The sequence below is a fragment of the Adelges cooleyi genome, unplaced genomic scaffold (genome assembly GCF_023614345.1).
Source record: "Adelges cooleyi isolate 19-005CV unplaced genomic scaffold, UGA_ACOO_1.1 ACOO_flye_CR_arks_rails_tigmint_CR_PRNA_743, whole genome shotgun sequence".
Taxonomy (NCBI): Eukaryota; Metazoa; Arthropoda; class Insecta; order Hemiptera; family Adelgidae; genus Adelges; species Adelges cooleyi.
Genome location: NW_026096451.1, coordinates 11,262 through 37,652, shown reverse-complemented (window position 1 = coordinate 37,652; position 26,391 = coordinate 11,262). Strand labels below are relative to the sequence as shown.

Below are 26,391 nucleotides of genomic sequence, written 5' to 3'. Positions count from 1 at the left end.
TTTTTAAGACAACACGAGTAAAAGCAACGTAATAGCCGTGCAATCGCCGAACGGGCAGACTGTTTCATTATTCATTAAAAAAGAATTATATTATGTATCATTTTAATTCTTATAACCATAGCGCATCACGCATTATATGTACACATTTCTTGGAATAAAATAAAATAAAAAAACTTACTGTGTCTATTCAAATAATTAATACATCTTTCAACTATACTTAAAAAAAGATAGGATGGGAGAGGAAGTGCGGGTGGGAAATGCGTGCAGATAAAAATAATACTACACTCCACCTTTCCTCCTGCCCTAATTTTGAAACTTCAACAACTTCAAAAATAGTTATCCGAAACTGGTTATCGATCAGTCATTATGTTTTTATCCCCCTCCTAATATTTTTGATAGCAACTTGTGAATCTTAAATGGTAACGTATATATTTTATTGCCTTTTTAAATTGAGAATAATATACAAAACATTTTAGTAACGTTATATAATTGCATTATTGTTTTATCCTAGTAAAATATATATTAATTTTTTTACATAATCATATTTTAGGTATAAAAACAATAGTACCATAGGTTTTAGAAATGTTATGATGCGATTTGAAAAACATGATTTTACTCATAAACACAACAGTTGGTCGGTAATGTTTACAGATCGAACCATAACATGTTGTTTTCAATATCGTACAATGTTTCATTGTTTTTCATTATTGTTTTTGTATCATGATACTTTTTAGACATCTGTTTCTTAGTATGTTATTTTTTCAAAATTCCAACATATTACCAACTATATATTTTTGTAAATCTGTGTTCCGAATGACCCACTTCTAGTACAATTGTGCATTAAAAAGTTGATGAATATTTTCTGAGCAATTTGTACAAACAAAAAACAACTTATAAAACATGTAGCTTTTAGTATTAACCAAACACTACGCAGCTAATATAAAAAGAAAAATATAGTAGGTACCTACTAGTATTCTAGTTACTTCCAAAGGCAAACGACAGTCATCTTTATATATATTGTCAAAAATGCGTTTCTTGTACGTTGTTATGTTGCTCGTAGAAATTCTAACAAAGTTTTCAGGTATTTAAATAAATATAATTTTTAAAATTTCGTATAAATATTAACCACCTAAATATAACAAAATCCTTTTATTTTTCAGCGGGATCTGGGTCTAGGAATGGGTCTAGGAATGGGTCTGGGAATGGGTCTGGGAATGGGTCTGGGAATGGGACTGGGAATGGATCTGGGTCTGGATCTGCATCTGGATCTGTGAGACGTAAGTTGTTTTCTTTGTTTACTAAAAAATGCATATAAATCTTTCCAAAGCGTACACTGTGGCGTAATATGGAAGTATATTATTTTTGAACGAATTATTAATAAGAGACTCATTTTTTAAACCTAAAAATATGTTTTATTTTAGCATTTATAATATGTATAGATACAACTAGAACCATAATTTTGCTTCCAATATTTTTCAAGTGTACACATAACTAGAATTTCATTGTTCTACAATTTTGTATGATTATTAACCACCTAAATATAACAAAATCCTTTTGTTTTTCAGTGACTTCTCCGCCTGAAAGACGTAAGTTATGTTCTTTGTTTTAGTAAAAAGTTCATAGAAATTATCAATTACACATTTTTCAACAATAAATAGCCGATAATATAGTATTTATAATATGGAGAATAATAATGCTTCGTCATTGAGTATACAGTAGTGTGGTGAACAAAGTCGATTTAGAAATTAGAGTTATGTACATTACCTGAGTATTTAAGATCTCTTTTATTTATTACCAAATGTTACGTGGGGTTAATGACTAAACAATTTTGACGATTTGTTTAATACCGACAAACCATTTTTTTTAATTGTTCGATGATTATGTGAAGGGTACGAAAATATAATTGTGCCTTAAAATATTTACAAAACGCAATTATACATTAATTATAAAGGTCAGAGTCATAATCTCAACTTAGTGTATTAAAAACTTAAGCCGTGTTTATTTTAGTTTCTTTGTATTATGTTAAAGCACTCGGGTGTATATAAAGAATGATTTTTTTTTAAATTGTTTATAAATATTAACCACCAAAACATAACAATTTATAATTTCATTAATTGCTACTACCCTTTTGTTTTACAGCTTCTGTTCCACCACCACCACCGAGTAAGTTTTTTCTATTGTTTTACTAAAAAAAGCATACAAATCTTTTCAAAGCATACGCTTGAGTACCCAAGACCTAAAAAAATGTTTACAGCATTTATATTATGTACAGATTATGCCTCATCATTAAAGTTTACAATGTCCCACCATAATTGATCGGTAATGATCATACAGCTAGAACTAAAATTTTGTTTCCGATAATCTACAAGTGTACACATAACTCGATTTTCGTAGTTCTTAAAATTTTGTATAAATATTAACCACCTATATACAACAAAATTCTTTTTTTTTTCAGTGGAGGCCACCCAGGTGCCTGGAAGCTGTAAGTTATTTTCTATGTTTCACTAAAAAAATCATAGAAGTCTTTCCGAAACGAATTATCAATTACAACATTTTTAAATATCAATTATTTTTGAAATTGTTTATACATATTTACTACCAAAATATAACAATTTAACAATTTCAATTTATAATTTCATTAATTACCACTACCCTTTTGTTTTACAGCTTCTAATCCACCACCTATACCAGCACCATCAACGAGTAAGTTATTTTCCTTGATTTACTAAAAAAAAGCATACAAATCTTTTCAAAGCATACGCTTGAGTACCCAAGACCTAAAAAAATGTTTACAGCATTTATATTATGTACAGATTATGCCTCATCATTAAAGTTTACAATGTCCCACCATAATTGATCGGTAATGATCATACAGCTAGAACTAAAATTTTGTTTCCGATAATCTACAAGTGTACACATAACTCGATTTTTGTAGTTCTTAAAATTTTGTATAAATATTAACCACCTATATACAACAAAATTCTTTTTTTTCAGTGGAGGCCACCCAGGTGCCTGGAAGCTGTAAGTTATTTTCTATGTTTCACTAAAAAAATCATAGAAGTCTTTCCGAAACGAATTATCAATTACAACATTTTTAAATATCAATTATTTTTGAAATTTTTTATACATATTTACTACCAAAATATAACAATTTAACAACTACAATTTATAATTTCATTAATTACCACTACCCTTTGTTTTACAGCTTCTAATCCACCACCTATACCAGCACCATCAACGAGTAAGTTATTTTCCTTGATTTACTAAAAAAAAGCATACAAATCTTTTCAAAGCATACGCTTGAGTACCCAAGACCTAAAAAAATGTTTACAGCATTTATATTATGTACAGATTATGCCTCATCATTAAAGTTTACAATGTCCCACCATAATTGATCGGTAATGATCATACAGCTAGAACTAAAATTTTGTTTCCGATAATCTACAAGTGTACACATAACTCGATTTTTGTAGTTCTTAAAATTTTGTATAAATATTAACCACCTATATACAACAAAATTCTTTTTTTTCAGTGGAGGCTACCCAGGTGACTGGAAGCTGTAAGTTATTTTCTATGTTTCACTAAAAGAATCATAGAAGTCTTTCCGAAACGAATTATCAATTACAACATTTTTAAATAACAATTTTTTTTGAAATTTTTTATAAATATTTACCACCAAAATATAACAATTTATAATTTCATTAATTACCACTACCCTTTTGTTTTACAGCTTCTAATCCACCACCTATACCAGCACCATCAACGAGTAAGTTATTTTCCTTGGTTTACTAAAAAAAAGCATACTAATCTTTTCAAAGCAAACGCTTGTGTAGTTTTAAAGAATATTCTGGTATGGTGAACTAAATCAACTGATAAATAGTCATTATAATAATTTCCTTTAGCTGCATATCTAAGATCACTTTTGTTTATTTAAGAAATGTTGCGTGATGTTACTGCCTTCAAAATGTTAACCGTGAGATAACTAGTTAGCGACATTAGATACTAGTGAATATAAAATAAAAAAATAATTCGAGTTTAATTAATAACAATCATTTTTGGAGTTTATATAAATATTAACCACCTAAACATAACAAAATCCTTTTGTTTTTCAGCGGGAAATGGGTCTGCGTCTGGGTCTGGGCAAGATAAAAGTAAGTTATTTTCTTTGTTTACTAAAAAATGCATATAAATCCTTCCAAAGCGTACACTAAATACCTAAAAACCTAAAAAAATAGTGTATAGCATTTATAATATGTACAGATATACCTCACCATTAGAGTTTACAAAGTCTCACCATAATTGATCGATAATGATCATACAGCTAGAACCATAATTTTGTTTCGAACTTTATAGTTCTAGAATTTTGTATAAATATTAACCACCTAAATATAACCAAATGCTTTTGTTTTTCAGACGGAAATGAGGCTTATGTAGATACAAGACGTAAGTTTTTTTGTTTTACTAAAAAAATCATACAAATTTGTTCAACTTGAGTAATTTTGTAGAATATTTATATTTTCGAACAAATTATCAATTACATATTTTTTAACTATAAATTATAGTATTTATAATATGTACAATTATAATGATTCGCCCTTGAGTATACAGTAGTCTGGTGAACAAAGTCGTTTTAGTCATTATAATTATATCCTTTATCTGCATATTTAAGACCACTTTCATTGATTAAGAAATGTTACCTGGTGTTTATGACTTAAAAATGTTGACAATTTGTTTCATACCGTCATACCTTTTTTTTTAAATTTTGTTCGATAAAACACAAAACGTAATTATATGCTATTTATAATTATCAGAGTCATTATTTCAACATAGTATATTAAAAAGTTAAGGTTTGTTTATTTTAGTTTCTTTCATTCGCCAACAATAATATTTACCAAAATGCATTACTTGTAATTTGTTATGGTGCTAGTAGCAATGTTAAAACGTACATAAGCAATGTTAGAGTGTACATAAGTTACAATAATTTTTGACATTTTTATAAATATTAAACACCAAAATATAACAATTTATAATTTCAATACTAACCACTGCCCTTTTGTTTTACAGGTTTACCAGCGCGTGAGTTGTTTTCATTATTTTACTAAAACAAATTCATCCATTAATCTTTCCTAATCATACACTGAGTAATTTAAAAGAATAATATTTTTGAACGAACTATTAGTAGGACATACATTTTGAAACCTAAATAAATATTTACAGCATTTACAGCCGTTTAACTAAATTATCTCCATTACTTAACTTTGATTATTTCTACTGAATACAAATTACAAAGTTTATCTTTATTAACAAAACGTTAGTTAATAACTTACTACAAATGTACACAGTACAACTTTTGTACGTATAATAAAAGGAACCTAAATATTTATATATATATATACATTTTTTTAATATTACAGCAATTCCAATAAATACACCGGGTAATCTAACTCCGGAACAAGTGGAAGGTTAGAATTTGTTATCATACTCAGAGTTAAATTATACTTTTGAACAAATTATGTTCACTATTTAACTATAAGTTATTTTTACTGATTATAAATTATACAGTTTATCCATACCAACAAAACGACAGTTATTAGCTTACTATAATTTACACTATACACTATAATGTACAACAGAAGGAACCTAAATATATATATATATTTTTTTTAATTACAGAATTTTTAAATGGATACGAGGAACCTACGACCTAACTGAACGGGCATACTATTTCATTATTCATTAAAGTTATATAAATCATCATTTTAATTCTTATAAACATAGCGCTTCACGCAATATATGTACACATTTCTTAGAATAAAATAAAATAAAAAACTTACTGTGATCATGCAAATAATTAATAAACCGTTCAACTATAAATAAATAAAAAAGGAGTATTTTATTAATTAAAGGTAATATACGATTTTTTGAGCTTAAGAGGACGTCATACCATTTGAAAATAATTCGCATTGAAACGTTTGTTCGAAAGTTTTTTTTAATACATAATAAATAAAATGAATAAGTAGAATAGAATAGAAAATTGGAATTTTATAATACACTTAATGATATAACCAAAAAATGTATTCGGACCCAACGCGGCTTATTGTGCTTGCTGCACATATAAAGTACATCATGAACAAATTACATTGCACGCTCACATCATGTATACAGCCTTTACGTAATTAATTTACTAAACATATACTAATTAATTATTCTAGAAACCATAAAATTAGGTACATGCATTCTAGTTATAATGAAAAAAAAACAGTTACCCAACATTAAAATTTAAGGGATAATGTAAAAAAAAAAATTAAACCTCAAGTTTTTACTACTGAATTACTTTATTTTGTCTTTCTATAATGCTTCAATGTTTATTTTATTCGGAATTAAACTAAATTTTTATGCGAAATAGTAATTCGATAAATAAACTTTTAGTGGAAAAACCGGGCCTAAATTAAAAATATTTGTTCCGTATTATCTATTTTTTCGTTTATATTCTATTCTTGATGGGAATCATGAAACACATTTTGATTTTTATTATAACGTTTTTATGAATTTACAATCTTGTTTGTCGTTCCGGTGGAATGTTGCAATTCAAATTGCGAGCACTTCCCCACTGGCAAAGTGGGGATGGAGCATGGTGGTCACAGGGAGGTCACAGGTTTAAAAGAATTATTACATCTGAAAGTGATGAAATCACTTTCGAATAAACGCTTTGATGCGAATCAATAGTTAGTATTTTCAAACCAGTAAAGTCCAAACCAAGCACAGTATACACCAGCAAAATGAGGTGCAGTGTTTAAAAATTAGCATCAAATCGTTTATTTGAAAGGCATTTCATCCGAAAGGACTAGTACAGTATGGTGGTGGCATAATGGAATCAAAGCATAGAGGGGACGGAAAGGTCACAAGGTCTATAGAAATTATTTTTAATAAAAATGGTCAAATTTTTTATTTTAGTATTTTAAGTGTAGTAAAGCATAAAAGTCAAATATTAATTTTAAAACAACATCTGCTGTGACTCTACTACAATAACCTGGTTTGATCAGTAAGCAAAACCGACCAACTATTTTGTATACATACAAGTGTAAAATCATGCTTTTCAAATCGCGTTATAACATTTCTAAAACATATGGTATAATTGTTTTATACCTAAAATATTATTATAAAATAAAATTAATACACGAATGCTATATTAATATAATATGCTTCCGTATATTCTTACTTCAGTTCTTAGGAGTTTTTAGTTAAAATGATTAAGGTTTTTTAAAAATTAACCGGTTTTGTACAATTAAAAAAAAAACAATTTTAATATTAAATAATATGCCATTGCACGCATAATCTGGAAAGTGCTCAGCCCCTCAATTTCGTTGAATAATCATTATTATTATGTGTTATTGAATGTTAAATAAATTTTACTTATTAACATTCCTGCGATTTGTCGTCAATATCGTTATATAATTGGAGTATTCTATTTTCCTAAAAAAAACTATATTAATTTTATCATAACATAATAATATTTTATAACGCGATTTGAAAAACATGATTTTACTCATATGCACAACAGTTGGTCGGTAATGTTTACAGATCGAACCATGTTATTGTTATAGCGTCAGAGCAGATGTTGTTTTTTTTTTAACTTAAAAATATGTGCAAATGATAAAATCTATTATATTGCATATAATTTTAAAAGATTCAAGATTTGAGTCATCTCACAAAATATGTTAAACCTCTGTAGTTTGTCCTTTACAAGTCTTAATTGATAGAAGCTAAACCCTTACTGCGGTTAAAAATTAAAAAAAATATTTTCAACTACCAAGAATTACTAAGAATTATTGAACAAATAATAGAATATTATGATTATTTATTTTTCAGTATTATTTTCGTACCATGATTCATTTTAGACATCTGCTTCTTAGTATGTTATTTTTTCAAAACTCCAACATGTTACCAACTATACGTTTTTGTAAATCCGTGTTTCAAATGACCCACTTCTAGTACGATTGTGTATTCAAATGTTGCTGAATATTTTCTGAGCAATTTGTACAAACAAAAAACAACTTACAAAACATGTGGTTTTTAGTATTAACTAAGTCAATTTAGTCATTATAGTTATATACTTTATCTGAATATTTAAGATCTCTTTCATTTAATACCAAATGTTACGTGGGGTTAATGACTAAACAATTTTGACAGTTTGTTTCATACCGACAAACCGTTTTTTTTAAATCTTGTTCGATAAAACACAAAACGTAATTATATGTTATTTATAATTATCATAGCCCTAATCAGTAATCTCAACTTAGTATAATAAAAAGTTACACCAAAAAACACCAAAATATAACTATTATCAATTTGAATACTAACCACTGCCTTTTTGTTTTACAGATTTACCAGCGCGTGAGTTGTTTTCATTATTTTACTAAAACAAATTCATCCAAAAATCTTTCCTAATCATACACTAAGTAATTTGAAAGAATAATATTTTTGAACAAACTATTAGTAGGACGTACATTTTGAAACCTAAATAAATGTTTACAGCATTTACAACGGTTTGACTAAATTATCTTCAATACTTAACTTTGATTATTTCTACTGGATACAAAATATACAGCTTATCTTTATTAATAAAACGTTAGTTAATAACTTACTACAAATGTACATAGTACAATTTTTGTACGTACAATAAAAGGAACCTAAATATATATATATATATTTAAAAATGTTCAATATTACAGCAAAACCACGAAATGTACACACAGAACGAGAAAAAGTGAAAGGTTAGAATATGTTATCATACCTAGAGTTAAATTATACTTTTGAGCTAATTATGCTTACTATTTAACTCTAAGTTATTTTTACTGATTTTAAATTATACAGGTTATCCTTACCAACAAAACGACAGTTATTAGCTTACTATGATTTACACAATACATTTTAATGTACAACAGAAGGAACCTAAGTTTATATGCGGTTCTGTACCTGCGGTCGGAAACCGTGACATCTTACAAACGTTTAGTAAATTGTTCACATATCTTATCAGCAGACAAGACTTGATGAAATTTTTTTCTAACTCAACCGCTTCAAATTTTGATTACGATATTAAAATATTATCATGCCAAAAAAGTGCGTGCACCGTGACTTGCATTGTGTATTCAGAATCCCGAAAAATCATGTGCCGTTTTGTTGATACATTGAAGTATTGTCAATTTATTGTGTTTATAAAATCCCTAATTGCGACTAAATTTTATATTGCCCTACAATTTACGATGAAAACTAATAAACTTAATGATTTCAAAAACAAAAACTTGTTCCTATTAGTAATAGTGAAAATGTTGTAATCAAATTTTTGATATTTGACATAATATTATGCCCCCGGCTACTGAAGATTTTAAATTTTACATTCATATTCCATAAACATTAGAATATATTACCCTGATGTGGAAATAATAACTAATCATTGCTGATGGTAATGATAATGACAATTAATATGGAACAGCTGATATTGACGACAAATCGCAGGAATGTTAGAAAGTAAAATTTATTTAACGTTCAATAACACATAATAATAATGATTATTCAACGAAATTGAGCGGCTGAGCACTTTCCAGAATATGCGTGCAATGGCATATTATTTAATATTAAAATTGTTTTTTTTTAATTGTACAAAACCGGTTAATTTTTAAAAAACCTTAATCATTTTAACTAAAAACTCCTAAGAACTGAAGTAAGAATATACGGAAGCATTTTACATTAATTAGTAAGTATAGCATTCGTGTATTAATTGTATTATATAATAATATTTTAGGTATAAAACAATTATACCATAGGTTTTAGAAATGTTATAATGTGATTTGAAAAATACGATTTTACTCATATACACAATAGTTGGTCGGTATGTTTAACAGATCGAACCATAGCATATTGTTTTCAATATCGTACAAAGGCGTTATATTATTTTAACTGAAAAATATGTGCAAATGATAAAATATATTATATTGCAAATTATTTTAAAGGAATTACGATTTGAGTCATCTCATATAATATATAAAATATTTAATAGTATTAATTGAGCTAACCCCTTACTCAGTTTAAACATTTAAAAAAAAATATATTTTTCAACTATAATTTTCGGCTTACCAAAAAATATTTAACAAATAATAGAATAATATAGTTCTTAATTTTTCAGTATTATTTTTGTACCATGATTCATTTAAGACATCTGTTTCTTAGTATAATATTTTTTTAATACTCCTACATATTACCAACTATATGTTTTTGTAAATTTGTGTTTCGAATGACGCACTTCTAGTTAGATTGTGTAATAAAATGTTGATAAATGTTTTCAGAGGAATAGGGAAAAACAAAAAACAACAGCAGTTGTTCTTTTGATATATATTTTCAGACTTTAGTGCTTTACACTACACTTAAAAAAACAAAAATAAGAAAATATTTTTACCCGTTTTTATTAATAATAATTTCTAAAGACCTGTGACCACTCCGTCTCCTCTATTCTTTGATACCATTATGCCCCCGTCCTACTGTTGTATTCTTTTGGACGACATCCCATTCAAATAAACTCGTAGATGCTAATTTGTAAACACTGCCCCTCACTTTTATTCTTTCTTACTTTGCTGGTTTATACTATGCTTGGTTTGGACTTTACTGGTTTGAAAATACTTACTATTGATTCACATCAAAAAGTTTATTCGAGAGTTATTTTATCACTTTCAGTTGTAATAATTCTTCTAAACCTGTGACCTCCTTGTCACCACCAAACTCCATCCCCGCTTTGCCCTGACCCCACCCCACTGTACTGGCTTTTATTCCAAAAATTGTCTTGACTGGATACTATGTAAAATCAATTTATTCGTATTTAAAAACTTATAATGCGAAATCAACGAAAAATGATTTTATAAAACGAACGTTTGTTAAAAAGTATACAAAAAAATGATCAATATCTTAAAATGGAAAATATGTCCTCTCTTAACATTTAACATATACAGGGTGATCCACTTATCGGGATCCATTCAATATCTCATAGGGTTTAATAAGAAATTAAAATGTTTTTTTTCGTATTGTTTTTATATAATGTGATCTCAATTTTTAACAATTTTTTTTGTTTTTACCCTCCTTCCAGATTAGTTTTTTTGATTGCAATTTTTGAAACTGAAATGTGTATATTTTATTAATTTTTTTAATTGAGAACAATGTACTAAACATTTTTACTGGTCGATAACCAGTTTTGGATGACTATTTTTAAAGTGATGAGTGTTAAAGTTAGGATGGGAGGGGAATTGTGGTTGGGAAATGCGCACAGCTAAAAATAATACTACACTCCGCCTTTCCTCCTGTCCAAAACTTGAAACTTCAATAACTAAGTTTCAAATCGCATCATCACATTTCTAAAACCTATGGTATTATTATTGTTTTACCTAAAATATTATTATGTAAAAAAATGAATATATATTTTATAAAGAAAAAACAATACTTCAGTTTCGGATAACTATTTTTAAAGTTATTGAAGTTTCAAGTTTTGGGCAGGAGGAAAGGCGGAGTGTAGTATTATTTTTATCTGTGCGCATTTCCCAACCGCGTTTCCCCTCCTATCTTAACTTAAAAACTCTTATAAGTAAAATAGTTATCCGAAACTGGTTGTCGACCAGTCAAAATTTTTAATACATTTTTCTCAATTTAAAAAGTTAATAAAAATATTTACGTTTCAATTGAAATTTTAAAAGTTGCTATCAAAAAAGTTGGGAGGGGTAAAAACAAAATAAATGTGAAAAATTGAGATTGCATTGTATAAAAAAAATATGAAAAAAAACTATTAATTTCTTACTAAACCCTATGACATATTGAGTGGTTCACGATAAGTGGATCAACCTGTATTTTCATTTAATTATTTTTAATATTTTTTCCGTATAATTTTTTTTTCGTTTATATTATATTCTTGATGGAAATTATGAAAACGCATTTTGTTTTTTCATATTAGATTATTGCGTAGTTAAAGTGTAAGGTATACACGTTTTAAAGTAAAATATTCAGTTGTTTTATTTTATGTATTATTGCTTGACTCGAAATTTTATAAAACCGGATTATTTAAAAAAAATTAATACCTCCCCTGCATCGCATCGAAGCTAAAAACGTTAATTATTTTCGTTAAAAAATTCCAAGAACTGAAGTAAGCTGTAATATTATACGGAAGCGTTCCTATTAACGTTATATAATTGCATTATTGTTTTTTCCTAGTATCATATATATTAATTTTTTTACATATCAAGATTTTAGGTATAAAAACAATAATACCATAGGTTTTAGAAATGTTATGATGCGATCTGAAAAACATGATTATTAATGTAGAAATATAGTATGTATTTGATTATACTCATAAAGGTGCATTGCAATAAATATAGTATTAAAAATGCTCATGATAGTTTTCTTTCATATATGGAGACAATTGAGTTTTTTACTCTCTACACTGATTTATACAATATACGAATATACGGAAGCATTTTATATTAATTAGTATATATAGCATTAGTGTATTAACTTTATTATATAATAATATTTTAAGTATAAAAACAATAATACTATAGGATTTAGAAATGTTACAATGCTATTTGAAAAACACGATTTTACTCAAATACACAACAGTTGTTCGGTAATGTTTACAAATAATAAAATCTATTATATTGCATATCATTTTAAAGGGATCAAGATTTGAGTCATCTCACATAATATATTAGGCTTTTGTAGTTTGTCCTTTAAAAGTCATAATTGAAAGAAGCTATACCCTTACTCCGTTTAAAAATTAAACTAAAACTGTACGGCTTACTAAGAATTGTTGAACAAATTATAGAATATTATGTTTCTCTATTTTTCAGTATTGTTTTTGTATCATGATACTTTTTAGACATCTGTTTCTTAGTATGTTATTTTTTCAAAACTCCTACATATTGCCCCAACTATATGTTTTTGTAAATTCGTGTTTCGAATGACCCACTTCTCGTACGATTTTGTATTAAAATGTTGATAAATATGTTCTGTGCAATTTGTACAAACAAAGAACAACTTATAAAACATGTAGTTTTTACTATTAACCAAATACTACGCAGCTTATATAAGAAAAAAAATATAGTAGGTCACCACTAGTATTCCAGTTACTTCCAAAGGCAAACGACCGTCATCTTTATAGATATTGTCAAAAATGCATTTCTTGTGCACTGTTATGTTGCTTGTGGCAATTCTAACATTATTCTCAGGTATTTGAATAAATATAATTTTTGGAATTTCGTATAAGCATTAACCACCTAAATATAACATAATTATTTTGTTTTTCAGCGGTATCTGGGTCTGGATCTGGGTCTGAGGACTATTCTACACGTATGTTATTTTCTTTGTTTACTAAAAAATGCATATAAATCTTTCCAAAGCGTACACTGTAGTAATTTGGAAGTATATTATTTTTGAACGAACTATTTATAAGATACTCATTTTTTAAACCTAAAAAAATGTTTTATTTCAGCATTTATAATATGTACAGATTATGACTCATCATAAGATTATACAAGGTCTCACCATAGATGATCGATAATGATCATACAGCAAGAACCATAATTGTGTTTCCGATATTGTACAAGTGTACACATAACTAAAATTTCATTGTTCTAGAATTTTGTATAAATATTAATCACCTAAATATAACAAAATCCTTATGTTTTTCAGAGGCGACCCCGCCTGAAAGAAGTAAGTTAGGTTTTTTTAGTAAACACAGAAATCTTTCCAAAACGAATTATCAATTACAAATTTTTTAAATAACAATTATTTTTAAAATTTATTATAAATATTTACCACCAAAATATAATAATTTATAATTTCATTAATTACCACTTCCCTTTTGTTTTACAGCTTCTAATCCAGCACCAAAATTGAGTAAGTTATTTTCATTGATTTACTAAAAAAAGCATACTAATCTTTTCAAAGCATACACTTGTGTAATTTTAAAGAATATTCTGGTATGTTGAACTAAATCAACTGATAAATAGTCAATATAATAATTTTTTTTTGGCTGCATATCTAAGATCACTTTTGTTTATTTAACAAAATATGTTGCGTGATGTTACTGCCTTTAAAATGTTACTCGTGAGATAACTAGTTATCGTCATTAGATACTAGTGAAAATTAAAAAAAAATAATTCGAGTTTGATTAATAACAACCATTTTTGAAATTTTGTATAAATATTAACCACCTGAATATAACAAAACCCTTTTGTTTTTCAGCGGTATTTGGGTCTAAACCTGGATCTAAGTCTGGGGCAAATAAAATACGTAAGTTATTTTCTTTGTTACTAAATAATGCAAATAAATCTTTCCAAAGCGTACACTGAGTACCTAAAAACCTAAAAAAATGTTTACAGCATTTATAATATGTACAGATTATGTCTCATCATTAGATTATACAAGGTCTCTCCAAAATTGATCGATAATGATCATACAGCTAGACCATCATTTTATTCCCGATATTGTATAAGTGTACACATAACTCGAATTTCATAGTTCTAGAATTTTGTATAAATATAAACCACCTAAATATAACAAAATGTTTTTGTTTCTCAGACGGAAAAGCGGCTTATGTAGATAAAAGTAAGATTTTTTGTTTTACTAAAAAAAACATACAAATTTGTTCAACTTGAGTAATTTTGTAGAATATTTATATTTTTGAACGAATTATCAATTACATAATTTTTAACCATAAATTATAGTATTTATAATATGTACAATTATAATGATTCGCTCTTGAGTATACAGTAGTCTGGTGAACAAAGTCGTTTTAGTCATTATAATTATATCCTTTATCTGCATATTTAACACCAATTTCATTGATTAACAAATGTTACGTGGTGTTAATGACTAAACATTTTTGACAATTTGTTTCATACCGACAAACTGTTTTTTTTTAATTTTGTTCGAAAACGTAATTATATGTTATTTATAATTATCAGAGTCATAATCTCAATTTAGTATATTAAAAAGTTTAGGTTTTTTTTTTTTTGTTTCTTTCATTCGCCAACAATAATACTTACCAAAATGCATTACTTGTAATTTGTTATGGTGCTAGTAGCAATGTTAAAGCACTCGAGTGTACATAAGTAACAATAATTTTTGAAATTTTTTATAAATATTAAACACCAAAGTATAACAATTAATAATTTGAATACTAACCACTGCCTTTTTGTTTTACAGTTTTACCAGCGCGTGAGTTATTTTCATTACTTAACTAAAACAAATTCATCCAAAAATCTTTCCAATTCATGTATTAAGTAATTTGAAAGAATAATATTTTTGAACGAACTATTAGTAAGACACACATTTTTTAAACCTAAATAAATGTTTACAGCATTTACAACGGTTTGACTAAATTATCTTTATTAACAAAATGTTAGTTAATAACTTACTACAAATGTACACAGTACAATTTTTGTACGTTCAATAAAAAGAACCTAAATATATTACCTATAATATATATAATTTTTTTTAATATTACAGCAACCCCAAAAAAAAAAACCAACTCCTAAAGATTTGAAAGGTTAGAATATGTTATCGTACCTAGAGTTAAATTATACTTTTGAGCTAATTATGCTCACTATTAAAGTTATTTTTACTGAATTTAAATTATACAGGTTATCCTTACCAACAAAACGACAGTTATTAGCTTACTATAATTTACACTATACATTTTAATGTACAACAGAAGGAACCTAAGCTTATATATACATTTTTTTAGTTACTGAATTTTTAGAAAAACACGAGAAATAGCAACACCAGCCGCGCAATCGCCGAACGGGCAGACTACGTCATTATACATTTAATACAAATTATATAAATCATAATTTTAATTATTTTAAACATAGCGCTTCACGCAATATATGTACACTTTTATTAGAATAAATAATAAATAAATAAATCATTCAACTATAAATAAAAAAAGAGCATTTTATTAATTAAAGGTAATATACGATTTTTTTGTGCTTAAGAGGATGCCATACCATTTGAAAATAATCGTATGTGTGTTTATGGAAAAGAGTGATTTCAAAGCGAAATAGTCATAGTGAACATATTTCGATATCATTAAAAAGAAAAAAACTTTATCTAGATTCGCTCGTCGGATTTTTTGAGAAAACGTAAATTCTATTTTAATTACACGCGTTTATAAAAGTAAAATAATGTCTTAATTAAAATATTAGTTATGAAAATTGTGTAGATAATATAAAAAACAAATCGACGGAAGAACCTAGATTAAGTTTTCATTATTTTAATTATGCAAAAAAAAATTGTCTTCTATTATTATTTAACCTATAATAGTGAATAATATGCGTAGTTATGTTTAGATGACGTTTTTTCTTTGAATCGCTGTCAAAAAAAATGTGATGGTCCTAAAAAAAATTAATAAAAAAAAAAAGAGTCCTAACTCGAAACTAAACCAAGGTCTCATTCGTTAAAATAATTTAATACAAATCGGTTATCAGATATTTAAGAAAAAATAATTAATTACTGCTAGAGCGCTTAAATGCCTTTCTAGCGAATTATTTTACAAAACGAACGATTCAAATAGATTGTGAAAAAATTGTGCAATTGTCTTAATGCAATAATAAGTCTTAACTACTTATAGTGAATTTGATCATCTACGATTTCGCATTGAAACGTTTGTTCAAAAGTTTTTTTTAATACAGAATAAATAAAATAAATAAGTAGAATAGAATAGAAAATTAGAATCATATAATACACTTCCTTAATGATATAACCAAACACTTTATTCGGACCCAATGCGGCTTATTGTGCTTGCTGCACATATAAAGTACATCATGAACAAATTACATTGCACGCACACATCATGTATACAGCCTTTACGTAATTAATTTACTAAAAATATACTAATCAATTATTCTAGAAACCATAAAATTAAGTACATGCATTCTAGTTATAATGTAAAAAAAAACAGTTACCCAACATTAAAATTTAAGGGACAATGTAAAAAGAAAAATTAAACCTCGAGTTTTTACTACTTAATTACTTTATTTTGTCTTTCTATAATGCTTCATTATTTATTTTATTCCTTAACTAAATTTATTTGCGAAATAGTAATTCGATGAATAAACTTTTAGTTGGAGAACCGGGCCCAAATTAAAAATATTTTTTCCGTATTATCTATTTTTTCGTTTTTATTCTATTCTTGATGGGAATTATGAAACGCATTTTGCTTTTTTCATATTAAATTACCGCTTAATTAAGCTGTAAGGTATGCTTTATCTATTATAAATTTACTATAAAAAAAAAATATAATACCATTGTACGATATTGAAAACATCATAATATGGTTCGATCTGTAAACATTACCGGCCAACTGTTGTGTGTATGAGTAAAATCGTATATAGCCTATACATAAAGAAAACAACCGAATATTTACTTTAAAGCGTGTATACCTTACACCTTAACTAACCGATAATCTAATATGGAAAAAACAACACGTGTTTTCATATATCCTATCAAGAATACAGTATAAGCGAAAAAAAAAATTACGGAATAAATATTTAAAATTTTTAATAAAAAAACGAAAACATTATTACATGTTTAATGTTTTTATTTTTTAACACAATGATAATAGACCCTTTTGATCACTAAGCCCTATTAAATAGGGCATAGTGATGATAAGGAGGTCGCAGGTTTAAAACAATTATTACAATTGAAAGTGATAAAATCACTTTCGAATAAACGCTTCGATGCGAATCAGTAGTTAGTATTTTCAAACCATTAAAGTCCAAACCAAGCACAGTATACACCAGCAAAATGAGGTGCAGTGCTTATAAATTAGCATCAACGCGTTTATTTGAAAGACATTTCATCTAGTACAGTATGGTGAGGGAATATGGAATCAAAGCATAGAGGGGACGGAGAGGTCACAGGTCTATAGAAATTATTTTTAATAAAAATGATCAAGTTCTTTATTTTGGTATTTTAAGTGTAGTAAAGCACAAAAGTCAAAATATACATTTTAAAAGAACATCTGCTGCGAATCTACTACAATAACCTGATTTGATCAGTAAACAAAACCAACCAACTATTTTGTATACATACAAGTGTAATATCATGCTTTTCAAATCGCGTTATAATGATAATTCTAAAATCTTAAGTATTTGTTTTTATACATAAAACATTATTAGAATATGTTAATAAAATTAATATAGATTTTATTAGGAAAAAACAATACTCCGATTATAAAATATATATTCGTATGGTGTATCTGACCGGGAGGGCTATAGCTAACTTATGCCAGTTCGTTCGCCAGAGGGCGCATGTCATTTCTGCCATGCTTGTCGGGGGTTGATGCAGTAATAAGTATTATTCAAAGAAATTGAGGGGCTAAGAAGCACTTCCTAGAATATGCGTTCCAAGGCATATAAAATTACTTTAAAATTGTATAAACCAGTTTATTTTTATACAACCTTAACAATTTTCAATAAAAACTCCTGAGCACTGAAGTAAGAATATGAGGAAGCATTCCTAGTATCGTTATATAACTGGAGAATTGTTATTTTTCTAATAAAATCTTTATTAGTTTTATTATACAGTAATATTTTAGATATAAAACAATAATACCACAGGTTTTATAAATGTTGTAATGTGATTTGAAAAATACGATTTTACAGTTAAAATATTTATCAACATTTGAATACATAATCAAACTAGAAGTGCGTCATTCGAAACACGGATTTACAAAAACATATAGATCGTAATATGTTGGAGTTTTGAAAAAATAACATACTAAGAAACAGATGTCTAAAATATATAACACCATTGTACAATATTGAAAATAACATGTTATGGTTCGATCTGTAAACATTCCCGGCCAACTGTTGTGTATATGAGTAAAATCATATTTTCAAATCGCGTTATAACATAGATAATACAGATAATATTACAATGTGAATTTGATATATGTTAGTTTTAATCATATTTTGACGTTTTCATGTCTTAGCTCTGGCACATAACCGAAAAAGCGTTACCAAAAAAGCGTAACGAAAAAGCGTTACCACACGGAGATGGGGTTGGGGACGGGAGATAGGGATGGGAGATAGGGGTAAGAGATAGGGGTGAAAATTAGCCGGTACATAACCGAAAAAAAGCGTTACGCTGTTATCTGATATGAGAGAAGAGATAGGGGTAAGTGATAGGGTGGGAGTAGGGGGTAGAGGTGAGTGATAGGGACGAGAGATAGTGGATAGGGGATAGGGGTAAGATATAGAAGATAAGAGAAAAGAGATATGTTGTACGTTCAACGTTCAAATTTGAACTAAATAATAAATTCAAAATAGTTTAACACTCTATGTTAAGTTAGTTTTGGCCAGATAATAAACACTACAATTTTAGCCAGAAACTTGATTGTACATAATTTTTTAATCTCCTTGGCCTTATGCTGTAACTGGAAGCTCCATGTAATTTTTTTTTTTTTTAATTATAACTCCACAACTAATCTTAATTTATTCGGTACTTCAACGAGACATGAAAATGTTCTATCGTGGTTGCAGACTCGGCTGAAAAATGGCTGATTTTTTTTTAGCATAGAATATGCTTTAGTCTTGGCCCCCCATCCCAAAAACGACACTAAATTTTGACTCTAAATTGCGATACTAAATTAGCGCGCCTACTATAAACATAAATTGAAATAATAACGAGTAGTCGCAGCTTAGGTTTTAACCACCTCCCAACTTAGTATTTTTGATAGCAACTTTTGAAATTAAATGGTAATGCATATATTTCATTAACTTTTTAAATTTAGAATAATATACCAAACACTTTAACTGGTTGATAATCAGATTTTATAAATTATTTTTTAAGTTATAAGAGTTTAAAAGTTAGGATGGGACCCCCTCCCACTTCACCAGTGCGGTTAAAAAATGCGGGCAGATAAAAATAATACTACACTCCAACTTTCCTCCTGCCCTAAAATTGAAACTTCAATAACTAAAAAATAGTTCATCGAAACTATTAAACTTATTTTTATTTAGTACATTCATTTTAATTTCAAAAGTTAATAAAATGTATCCGATATTCAAAATTCACAAGTTGCTATCAAAATGTTGGGAAGGGGTAAAAATAAAAAAGTTCTGAAAAATTGATAAAACATGGAATAAAAACAATATGAAAAAAAATGTAATTCCTATTAAATACTATGAGATATTAAGTGGCCAATGATAAAACATAAATCACCCTGTATAATCATCATAAATCGCAAGGAGATTGTAAATCAGAAATAATCACTACTTAGAATATAATAATTTTATTGTATAATAATATTTTAGGAATAAAACAATAATAACTTAGGTTTTAGAAATGTTATTATGTGATATGAAAAACATAATTTTGCTCACATACACAACAGTTGGTCGATAATGTTTACAGATGACAAGTTGTTTTGAATATCGTACAATATAGTTATATTACTTTATCTATAAAATGTAAGCAAATGTATAATAGATACAGTCTTATGTTTTATTCTATATTATTTTTAAAGGATCAAGATTTATATCTTGAAAACGTCAAAATATGATTAAAACTAACATATATCAAATTCACATTGTAATATTATCTGTATTATCTATGTTATAACGCGATTTGAAAATATGATTTTACTCATATACACAACAGTTGGCCGGTAATGTTTACAGATCGAACCATAACAAGTTGTTTTCAATATCGTACAATATAGTTATATTACTTTAACTGAAAAATGTAAGCAAATGTATAATAGATGAAGTCTATTATAATGCATATAATTTTAAAAAGAACAAGATTTAAATCATGTCATATAACATAATAAACTTTTGTGGTTTGTCCTTTAAAAATATTAATTGAAACTAAGCCTTAGGTACTCTACTAATTTTATAACGCGATTCGAAAAACATGATTTTACACAATTACAATAGTTGGTCGGTATTGAATACAGTTCGAACCATGTTATTGTAGTAGGGCAGATGCACAGCAGATGTCCTTTTAATATTTATTTTCAGACTTAGTGCTTTGCTATACTAACTCTACTAGTTATCACAAAAGAATAGTAATAGTCGTTAACAATACATTTATTCTAAAAATATTTAAGTATGGAAAAACTAAGTAATATTTAGTTGTAAAGGTCTGGTCGACTATTCTGTCTTGTTCGACCCGTTCAAATCTTAGACGGCTTCTTTTAATTAAAATATATTCTCTGGTTAAATACTATGAGATAATAAGTGGCCCATGATAAAAAAAAATAACCCCGTATAATCACTACTTGGTAGCTTGCTGGCTTAAGCATGTTTCATGTTTTATATTTTTAGCCGTTAGGCTTTTGTTTAGTTGGTTTTTGTTTGTACAAATTGCTCAGAAAATATTCATCAACATTTGAATACACAATCGTACTAGAAGTGGGTCATTCGAAACACGGACTTACAAAAACATATAGTTGGTAATATGTTGGAGTTTTAAAAAAATAATAAACTAAGAAACAGATGTCTAAACAGTATCATGATACAAAAACAATACTGAACAAATAAAAAAACTATATTATTTTATTTTTTTTTAATAATTCATAGTAAGCCGTAAAGTTTTAGTTGAAAAATATTTTATGTATATGGCCTGTACATAAAAAACAACCGAATATTTGACTGTTAAGCGTGTACATATTGTACCTTAGCTAAGCGATAAACTAATATGAAAAAAACAAAATGAGTTTTCATAATTCCCATTAAGAATGTAATATAAACTGAAAAAAAGATACGGAAAAAAAATATTTTTAAATTAAATTAAAATATCAATTTATTACAGAGTGGGGGTTTAGCTTCAATTAAGACTTTTAAAGGACAAACCAGAAAAGTTTATTATATTATGTGTGATGACTCAAATTTTGATCCCTTTAAGCTTATTTGCAGTCACGCATTAATTTGTAGTGTACATGAGAAAAATCATAAATGGCCTATACATAAAAAAATAGCGAAAAAAAACAGTTTTTGAATATTTTACATTAAAGCGTGTATACCTATTATACTTTAACTAAGCAATAGTCTAATATGAAAAAAAAAATTTGTTTTCATAATTCCCATCAAGAATATAATATAAACGAAAAAAGAGATAATACGGAATAAATATTTAAAATTTTTACGGTTAGGTACGGGGGGAATTGGTTTAAGAAGCAAAGAGCTTAAATGGCTCGTAAAAGCTTAAAAAAAAATAAAAAAATAATTGAAAATATTATTATATGTTTAATGTTTCATTTTTAACACAATGATTATAGGCCCTTTTGATCACTAAGCCCTATTAAATAGGGCATATTATATTATGTTGAATGTCGAAAAGGACATAATTCAAAAATAGTTAACCGAAACTGGTTATCGACCAGTAAACATTTTAGTACAATATTCTCAATTTGCTATCAAAAAAACTAAGTTGGGAGAGGGGGAGTAAAAATAAAAAAGTTCTGAAAATTTGATATCACATTATATAAAAACAATTTGAAAAAAAAATGTAAATCCTATTAAAAAAAAAAAAATTATTTTTTAATTTTTTATTCCAAAAATGATCTTGACTTGATACTATGTAAAATCTATTTATTCGTATTTAGAAGCTTATAATGCTAAATCAGTGAAAAGAGATTTTGTATAACGAATGTTTGTTAAAAAGTATACAAAAAATTATCATTGTCTTAAAAATAAAAAACATGTCCTCTCTTAACATTGAACATATAATAATATTTTATTTTAACTATTCTTCTATATTATAATATAATAAAATTAATATAAATTTTATTAGGGTAAAACTATACTCTAATTTTATAACGATACTTAGGAATGCTTCCGTATAATCTTACTTTCAGTTCTATTAAAATTATATATTATAAAATTGTTATTATTGATTGATTAAGATTCGTTCTGAAATACAAATGGTAATGCTATAACTATGATATGTTTCATTAATGTTGGTTGTGTGTGCATATAAGACATGTTTACCTGTGCCCCGAAGGGATCCCCTACGACAGCGGACCCTATAACAATAACATATTAAATATAACACCATTATACGATATTATGGTTGTTATGGTTCGATCTGTAAAAAATACCGACCAACTATTGTGTATATGAGTAAAATTGTGTTTTTCAAATCACATTATAACATTTTTAAAACCTATGGTATAATTGTTTTATACCTAAAATATTATTATATAATAAAATTAATACACGAATGCTATATTTACTAATTAATATAAAATGCTTCCGTATATTCTTACTTCAGTTCTTAGAAGTTTTTAGTTAAAATGATTAAGGTTTTTAAAAAATAAACCGGGTTTGTACAATTAAAAAAAAACAATTTTAATATTAAATAATATGCCATTGCACGCATATTCTGGAAAGTGCTCAGCCCCTCAATTTCGTTGAATAATCATTATTATTATGTGTTATTGAATGTTAAATAAATTTTACTTATTAACATTCCTGCGATTTGTCATCAATATCGTTATATAATTGGAGTATTCTATTTTCCTAAAAAAATCTATATTAATTTTATCATAACATAATAACATTTTATAACCATGTTATTGTTATAGCGTCAGAGCAGATGTTGTTTTTTTTTTAACTTAAAAATATGTGCAAATAATAAAATCATGATTATATTGCATATAATTTTAAAAGGGTCAAGATTTGAGTCATCTCACATAATACATTAGGCTTTTGTAGTTTGTCCTTTAAAAGTCATAATTGAAGGAAGCTAAACCCTTTTTCGGTTTAAAAATTTAAAAAAATTTTTTCAACTACCACAATACGGCTTACTAAGAATTATTGAACAAATAATAGAATATTATGATTCTTTATTTTTCAGTATTATTTTCGTACCATGATTCATTTTAGACATCTGCTTCTTAGTATGTTATTTTTTCAAAACTCCAACATGTTACCAACTATACGTTTTTGTAAATCCGTGTTTCGAATGACCCACTTCTAGTGTATTCAAATGTTGCTGAATATTTTCTGAGCAATTTGTACAAACAAAAAACAACTTACAAAACATGTGGTTTTTAGTATTAACAAAACACCATGCAGCTAATATAAGAAGAAAAATATAGTAGGTACTTACTAGTATTCCAGTTACTTCCAAAGGCAAACGACAGTTATCTTTATATATACTGTCAAAAATGCGTTTCTTATACATTGTTATGATGCTTGTATTAGTTCTAACAAAGTTGTCAGGTATTTTAATAAATATAGTTTTTGTAATTTCGTATAAACATTGACCACCTAAATTTAACATAACCCTTTTGTTTTTCAGCGGGATCTGGGACTGGGGGAAATATAAATCGTAAGTTATTATATCAATTACTAAAAAAAAGCTTACTAATCTTTCCAAAGCGTACAATGAGTAATTTGAAAGTATATTATTTTTGAACGAATTATCAATTACACATTTTTTAAGCTTAAATGTTTATAATATTTCTATTATATTACATTTCAGTGGGATCTGGATCTGGGTCTGGGTCTGGGTCTGGGTCTGGATCTAAGACTAAGGACAGTAAGTTATTTTCTTTGTTTACAAAAAAATGCATATAAATCTTTCCAAAGCGTACACTGAGTAATTTGGAAGTATATTTTTTTTGAACAAACTATTAATAAGATACTCATTTGTTAAACCTTAAAAAACGTTTTATTTCAGCATTCATAATATGTACAGATTATGTCTCATCGTTAGTTTATACAAGGTCTCACCATAATTGATCGATAATGATCATACAGCTAGACCCGTAATTTTGTTTTCGATATTGTACAAGTGTACACATAACTAGAATTTCATTGTTCTAGAATTTTGTATAAATATTATTCACCTAAATATAACAAAATCCTTTTGTTTTTCAGCGGGGATACCACCTGAAAGACGTAAGTCATTTTCTTTGTTTTACCGGAAAAAATCAATTACACATTTTTTAACTATAAACAACCGATAATATAGTACTAATAATATTAATGCTTCGTCATTGAGTATACCACAGTTATATACTTTATCTGAATATTTAAGATCTCTTTCATTTAATACCAAATGTTACGTGGGGTAATGACTAAACAATTTTGACAGTTTGTTTTATACCGACAAACCGTTTTTTTTAAATCTTGTTCGATAAAACACAAAACGTAATTATATGTTATTTATAATTATCATAGCCCTAATCAGTAATCTCAACTTAGTATAAGAAAAAGTTACACCAAAAAACACCAAAATATAACTATTAATAATTTGAATACTAACCACTGCCTTTTTGTTTTACAGATTTACCAGCGCGTGAGTTGTTTTCATTATTTTACTAAAACAAATTCATCCAAAAATCTTTCCAAATCATGTATTGAGTATTTTGAAATAATAATATTTTTGAACGAACTATTAGTAAGACACGCATTTTTTAAACCTAAATAAATGTTTACAGCATTTACAACGGTTTGACTAAATTATCTTCAATACTTAACTTTGATTATTTCTACTGGATACAAAATATACAGCTTATCTTTATTAATAAAACGTTAGTTAATATCTTACTACAAATGTACGCAGTACAATTTTTGTACGTACAATAAAAGGAACCTAAATATATATATATATATATTTAAAAATGTTCAATATTACAGCAAAACCACGAAATGTACACACAGAACGAGAAAAAGTGAAAGGTTAGAATATGTTATCATACCTAGAGTTAAATTATACTTTTGAGCTAATTATGCTTACTATTTAACTCTAAGTTATTTTTACTGAATTTAAATTATACAGGTTATCCTTACCAACAAAACGACAGTTATTAGCTTACTATAATTTACACTACACATTTTAATGTACAACAGAAGGAACCTAAGTTTATATATACATTTTTTTAATTACAGAATTTTTAGAAAAACACGAGAAATAGCAACACCAGCCGCGCAATCGCCGAACGGGCAGACTATGTCATTATTCATTAAAGAAAAATTATATAAAGCATCATTTTAATTCTTATTAACATTGCGCTTCACGCAATTTATGTACCCATTTCTTAGAATAAAATAAAATAAAAAAACTTACTATGTCTATGCAAATAATTAATACATCTTTCAACTATAAATAAAAAAAGTGTATTTTATTAATTAAAGGTAATATATTATTTTTTGAGGACGTCATCCCATTTGAAAATAATCATAACGTGTGTTTATGGAAAAGAGTGTAGGAGGTCTCATACTTAAAAAAAAATATTTAATTATTCCTAGAGCTCTAAAAAGTATATCTAGCGAATTATTTTACAAACGAATGATTCAATTAGATTTTGAAAAATTTTGCAATTTTGCAAATTTAAAA

The 26,391-nt window shown here is 27.0% G+C and overlaps 1 protein-coding gene and 2 long non-coding RNA genes across 3 annotated transcripts; all 3 read left to right on the top strand.

Annotated features, from left to right (window-relative positions):
- Positions 1–1,026: 1,026 nt before the first annotated feature.
- LOC126845311 (putative per-hexamer repeat protein 5) lies at positions 1,027–25,376 on the top strand. Its single transcript, XM_050583957.1, has 13 exons — positions 1,027–1,081; positions 1,161–1,277; positions 1,566–1,586; positions 2,140–2,163; positions 2,456–2,482; positions 2,668–2,703; positions 2,995–3,021; positions 3,206–3,241; positions 3,533–3,559; positions 3,731–3,766; positions 4,113–4,151; positions 4,414–4,443; positions 25,339–25,376. The coding sequence occupies exons 1-13, from the start codon at positions 1,027–1,029 to the stop codon at positions 25,374–25,376; spliced, it is 513 nt and encodes a 170-aa protein (XP_050439914.1).
- Positions 13,155–14,640, top strand: LOC126845310 (uncharacterized). Its single transcript, XR_007686757.1, has 6 exons — positions 13,155–13,259; positions 13,339–13,380; positions 13,723–13,743; positions 13,906–13,929; positions 14,278–14,325; positions 14,614–14,640. It is a non-coding gene; the product is annotated as an uncharacterized LOC126845310 (long non-coding RNA).
- LOC126845309 (uncharacterized) lies at positions 24,148–24,582 on the top strand. Its single transcript, XR_007686756.1, has 3 exons — positions 24,148–24,269; positions 24,349–24,378; positions 24,532–24,582. It is a non-coding gene; the product is annotated as an uncharacterized LOC126845309 (long non-coding RNA).
- Positions 25,377–26,391: the final 1,015 nt, after the last annotated feature.

What these genes read in the sequence shown, in the direction of transcription:
- LOC126845311 (XM_050583957.1), top strand. Translation starts at nt 1,027, where the DNA reads ATGCGTTTCTTGTACGTTGTTATGTTGCTCGTAGAAATTCTAACAAAG. An exon ending in TGCATCTGGATCTGTGAGAC is followed by an intron (nt 1,278 to 1,565) that starts GTAAGTTGTTTT and finishes TTTGTTTTTCAG; the next exon opens with TGACTTCTCCGCCTGAAAGA. An exon ending in TGTTCCACCACCACCACCGA is followed by an intron (nt 2,164 to 2,455) that starts GTAAGTTTTTTC and finishes TTTTTTTTTCAG; the next exon opens with TGGAGGCCACCCAGGTGCCT.